Raw genomic sequence first — 5,113 nt, forward strand, 5'->3', positions numbered from 1 at the left:
TCAGAACACGCCGTTGCTTCCTTTGAAAGATAGGTAACAAACTGGAGTATCTGAGAAAGAGCATCAGCCAGTTCTTGAGTTATTATTACCTCTGAGACGCTAACTTTTTCCTCTGTGGTCTCATTTGAGATAGCTATCTCCTTTTCTTCTGTAAGACCGTTTACATTAGGTCCATTACATTTAGAAGGTAGCTTAACACCTGCATCTTCAACTGCACATCGTATCTCTGCCAAAATCTTCTCAAATGCAGCATCTTTGGGGAGAGACTGAAGCACATTGGAGATTCTTTTCTTCAGTTGTGTAGCTGGTTGAATCTCAGCATCAGAGTCAGCACTTGAGTGATCCGTTGAACCATTTGCGTTTGAGCCATTTGGTAGACAAGCTAGCTTTTCCATTTCAAGAAAATCATCCATAAGCTCCAACTGGTTAGCACTCTCGGTCTTCTTAATCTTCCCATTGTTTTTGTTGGATTGAGAGAATTCAGACATCAAAGAGCCAGCAATGCTTCTACCATCTTCGTTCCCATCCTCAGACATTGAAGCCATACTAGGAGGGTTACTAGCATTTTGACGAGAGAAGATCTCAGCAGGCATTTCAAAACCGCGCTTGGTTGGACTTTTACTCATCATTTGAGCTTCCAAGGCTTGAAGCCTGTTTGATGTCTTAGCACAGAGGTTCCTCGACACTTGGAGCTCGCTGTTACGCTTTGCCAAAGCTTCTTTCAGCATCTTTGTCTCTTCTTCCATAGCAAGTAACCGCTCTGTCAGCAAATCGTTTTCTTTATGGAACTTTTGCATATTGTCAAGAGAGAATTCGGAAACCTGAGACATGTGTGACATTGGAGACATGAGAGGACTAGAAGGTCTGGCCGGTGACCTTCTTTGTCGATGATCTTGTTGTCCATAGTCTCTGCCTAAACTCTCAACCTCCATTTTCATTTGTGCAAGTGCTGCAGGACCCGGAAGTTTCTTTCTCACCAGAGTACGTAATCTTTGACACTCAGCTTCCAACTTTGCAATTTTCTTGACACCTTCCAAATGCTGCTTGTTTGCTGCTTCTGCAGACCTCATGCTCATATTCTTTTCCTCGTTTCGTATCTCCAACTCTTTGGTAATCACATGATTCTCATACTTGAGAGTGTTTATCTCCCTTTCACAAGACTCTATATTGTTCTTAAGATGCTCAATCTCTGACTCTGCTTGGGATTTCTCTTCACTTATCCTCATAAGCATGTTTGAACGCTCTTGCAATGATCTCGAGAGAGCATCATTCTCAGCACCACAACGAAGCAGTTCTTGCTCGTATTCACCAATCCTAGACTCAAACTCAGCTCTAAGATTGTCCATTTGGTTGGTTTTAGTAGAGATAACATCATGCAGCTTCTGTTCATTCTCTTCTTTTAAACTCCTTATCTGCCTCATACACTCCTTTAACGCTCCATCTAAATGCGCTGCTCGATCTTCCACAGTGAGCTTCGCGAGTGTAACTGTCTCGAGATGAGTTTTCAAAGCAGAAGCTTCTGCTTCAGCTTTTTCCCAGCCTGAAATCAATCATCAAAAAACCAACAAAAACATGTGACCAGAAGAAAAAACACCATGCAAAAATATCAGAGCCCTTTTGTGTGTGTTTTACTTGATTACCTGTGACAGCTTCTTCAGCAACTTTGGAGTGTTGTTTCACTAAAACCTCCTTAGCTGTAATATCTGCATTAGCTGTAGATAGCTTCAAATCCAAATCCTTGATCTGATCTTCAAGCTTTGTAACTTTTTCCTCATAGTTTTTAACTTCATCTTTCAAACCATTCAGATTTGAGTATTGATCAAATGAGATCTGGATGTAGTTTGGCTTCTTCCCATTTTCCTGTTATTATAATATTTATTGATGAATCAAAAAACACTCTAAATCTCAGAATTGAATGATTAAGCAAATCTGAGAAATTAAAGAGTGACTAGAGAATTTTCAAGTACCTGATCAAGAACCTCAGTAACAGTAGCTGCTTTCTCAGAGGATTTCTTTTTCCATGGCCAACTCTTACGATCCATCTTCTTCTTCTTCTTCTTCCTCTTCATAATCCACAAACAATTCAACATTATCAGATTAAAGAAAACAATAAAATTAAAACCCAAAAATTGTTTTATACAGTTTTCGGATTTTTAAGGAAAAATAATTATGAAGTTTCAGAAGAAGAATATTGAAGTCAAATCAGAATTCAGAAAGCATTAATGCAAGAAAGGAAACAATCTAACACTCATAAATAAGTTGAAAGAAAAGAACCAAAGAGATCCAAGGCTATGACAACTACTCACTAGTACCGACCATCGCAATTGAGTAGATGAAGAAAAAAAGTCTGATGGTTTCGATGAACTTTGAACACTTGTTAAAATGGACAAGAGAAGAAGAAGAAGAAAACAACGAATACATCCAAAACTCGAAAAATCAAGTAAAATGGTGGCGACAAAGGCCATATTTACTCGAATCAGTAAACTCAGGATTAAAAAAAAAAAAAAAAAAAAAAAAAAAANAAAAACTAAAAACCAAATAGCAGAAAGAGAGAAATCGCGCAAGAACACAAATCACCGACGTTTTTTTTCTTCTCAGCAGTCAAAATCTCTCAAAAGTCACCGACGCACCGATTTAAACTCTTTTTTTTTTTTTTTAATACATATGAACTCATAACAGAGTATAAACAGTTCCGATTGCGAACTAAACATACGAAATCTAAAGAAGAAGGATAAAAAAAAAACAGAACAAGAGAGACCAAGAAGAGAAGAGTATAGAAAGAAGAAAAAAGAAAGACTCACCGGGAAAAAATCCAAAATGCAGCAGTGAAAATAAATTCGAGAGAGGTAGTCAGTGAATCATAAATAATATCAGCAAAACAGATTTGAAAAAAATAAAACAGAGAAAAAAAATAAAACTCTGTTTCTAGATAGAAGAGAGAGAAGAAGAAAAGGAGGAGAAGAGTGTGGTGGGTTATGGTGTGATAGTGGCGGTGACGGTGATGGTGAAAGTTGAAGTTGAAGTTTGAAGGTGAAAAAAATATATGTCTTATGTCTATGCCTTCTGTATCACTTCAAAGCCTAAAACGTAGCAGAGACTCTCCTTTAAACAAATCGTTACCTTCACTTTCTCTTATTATTATTATTTTCCTCCCTTTTATTCCTTTTTTTTTTAATTAACTAGTATTTTATTTATTTTGGCATTCAATTAATTCATTATTATTCTCCTATTTCTTTACCCTCCTTTCTCCGACTCTTCTTTATTCTTTATTTATATACCAATAATTCATTTTTTTTTGTCGAATTCTATTTTCTTTTTATTTATACAATAAATAATTCTGTGTAAGTCGAAAAACAAATAAAATAATACTAAATCCGTATACACCAGTAGCCTATTTTTTTTCATGAAGAGAATAAGATAGGCTTTTTGATATTTTTCTTGTCACGATGATAGCCAAACAATGACATGTATCACATGTGGTTCCTTTTTATACAATCCTATTAATAGAAAACCATATACAAAATAAACCTAAGCCATTGACGTTTTCGATTACTTTATATTTTCAGTGGTGAAAGCGTTTTTATTTTATTTGGTGTGTTGCATTGCATGCGATAAAATAAAACTATACATTTCACGATTATTGTTTTAGAAGGAGTACACATATTACTGAAAACGTTTGTAGTTACGAGAAATAAATTTAGTTTAGCTCATAGATTTGAAATAGTGATATATTAAAACTGCACCGTTTGTAAATTTCGTAAAAGTGATCATACTGTTTACGCGCCACTTACAAATTAATATTTAAATATGCAATTTATATAGTTAAAATAAACGTGACAGATTATATACCATATACGTACGATATATGTTGATAATGCATTCTTTTGTTTTTGACGTCGTTGATAATGTACTTCATTAAACTGAGATTTTGCTGGAAGATACATTTATAAATGTTCATTAAATGTGTTCTCCTAACAAAATATTCTGCGCGTTTGTTGTTTACATCTAGAAATTTGACTGGTTTATCTTTTAATTACTTTTGACTGATCATGATTACATCGAGAATGATTAGTTGTTAGTATATGAATCCCCTCTGTGTTTTAATTATAAATACGAATTACATGAATTTCAAAATAATAAAAAATGATTATTGTAAGGGACTAAATTAAATGGATTAATAATAATGTATGGGGAAACGAAGCACCCAATAGTGTTGTCAATACAAACCGGCCGAGATATTAATAATTTGAAGCTTCTGTTTCCACTCGTTTAATTAAAAACCTTATATCTCTCGCACTTAACGAAAACCAAAAGGACTATCATTTCTTGTTTTTGTTACCTCCCAAAATAGTGAATAAATACAAAAAAATGAAGTTTTGTCATATGCTATGAACAACCAAAAAATGCATGAAAATGTCTATAGTTTATTTTATTAAAATCATTCAGCGATGGTCCTAACTCCTTACAATTGCATTCATATAGCTTAGAGACAAGCCAGCGAACCAAGTTTGTACACTACAGTCTGTATATAGCAATTCCACGGGCCAAAAGTAAATATTTTTTAAAAAAAAATAGATGACTTTTCAATTTAATTAAAAAAAATCGGGAAATTAATTGAGAAAAAAACTGATATAACGACTCAAACATTATTTTTAATTATAAAAGCAGACATTATATCTCGTGTGTAAAGAACGAGACATGAAGAGTAAAGTATAAAGGAATATGATTAGTAAGGTCATTTTCTCTATTAAAACTAAGACCAAATAGCTTCGACTTTACATAATTAATCATAATTATTTGCATTAGGTATATATCATCTAATATGTCTACCGTCTACCTACACATTTGATCCACTTTTTAATTAGATTAACCAACTTATGATTTAATTGAAATAAAGATGCTCACCACCCGAATTAAATTCAGGAAATATCTATCTTTTAATTAAACATAAATTGTGTCAATCAGTATTTCTTTATTTGTGAACATAAATTAGCTTTGGAAATTAATATTGTTCAGAAAAAAAAAAAAAAAAGTCAACATCCAACTATTGTCGAAATCAAAACACAGCAGCTTGACAGCAAGAAAACACGTGGCTTGGTTTCACACGTATACC

The 5,113-nt window shown here is 33.8% G+C and overlaps 1 protein-coding gene across 1 annotated transcript in view; it reads right to left on the reverse strand.

The window, feature by feature from the left end:
- LOC104778791 (filament-like plant protein 4) overlaps positions 1-2,509 on the reverse strand; it is a 6,115-nt gene extending 3,606 nt beyond the window's left edge. Inside the window, exons 1-4 of the mRNA XM_010503226.1 lie at positions 2,307-2,509; positions 1,968-2,063; positions 1,641-1,860; positions 1-1,540 (exon numbers count right to left, since the gene is read on the reverse strand). Of these exons, the coding sequence (XP_010501528.1) occupies positions 1-1,540; positions 1,641-1,860; positions 1,968-2,063; positions 2,307-2,465 (2,015 nt within the window). The 5' untranslated portion in view covers positions 2,466-2,509. The remainder of the gene's footprint in view (positions 1,541-1,640; positions 1,861-1,967; positions 2,064-2,306) is intronic.

Source organism: Camelina sativa, chromosome 3, assembly GCF_000633955.1.
Source record: "Camelina sativa cultivar DH55 chromosome 3, Cs, whole genome shotgun sequence".
NCBI classification, from domain to species: domain Eukaryota; kingdom Viridiplantae; phylum Streptophyta; class Magnoliopsida; order Brassicales; family Brassicaceae; genus Camelina; species Camelina sativa.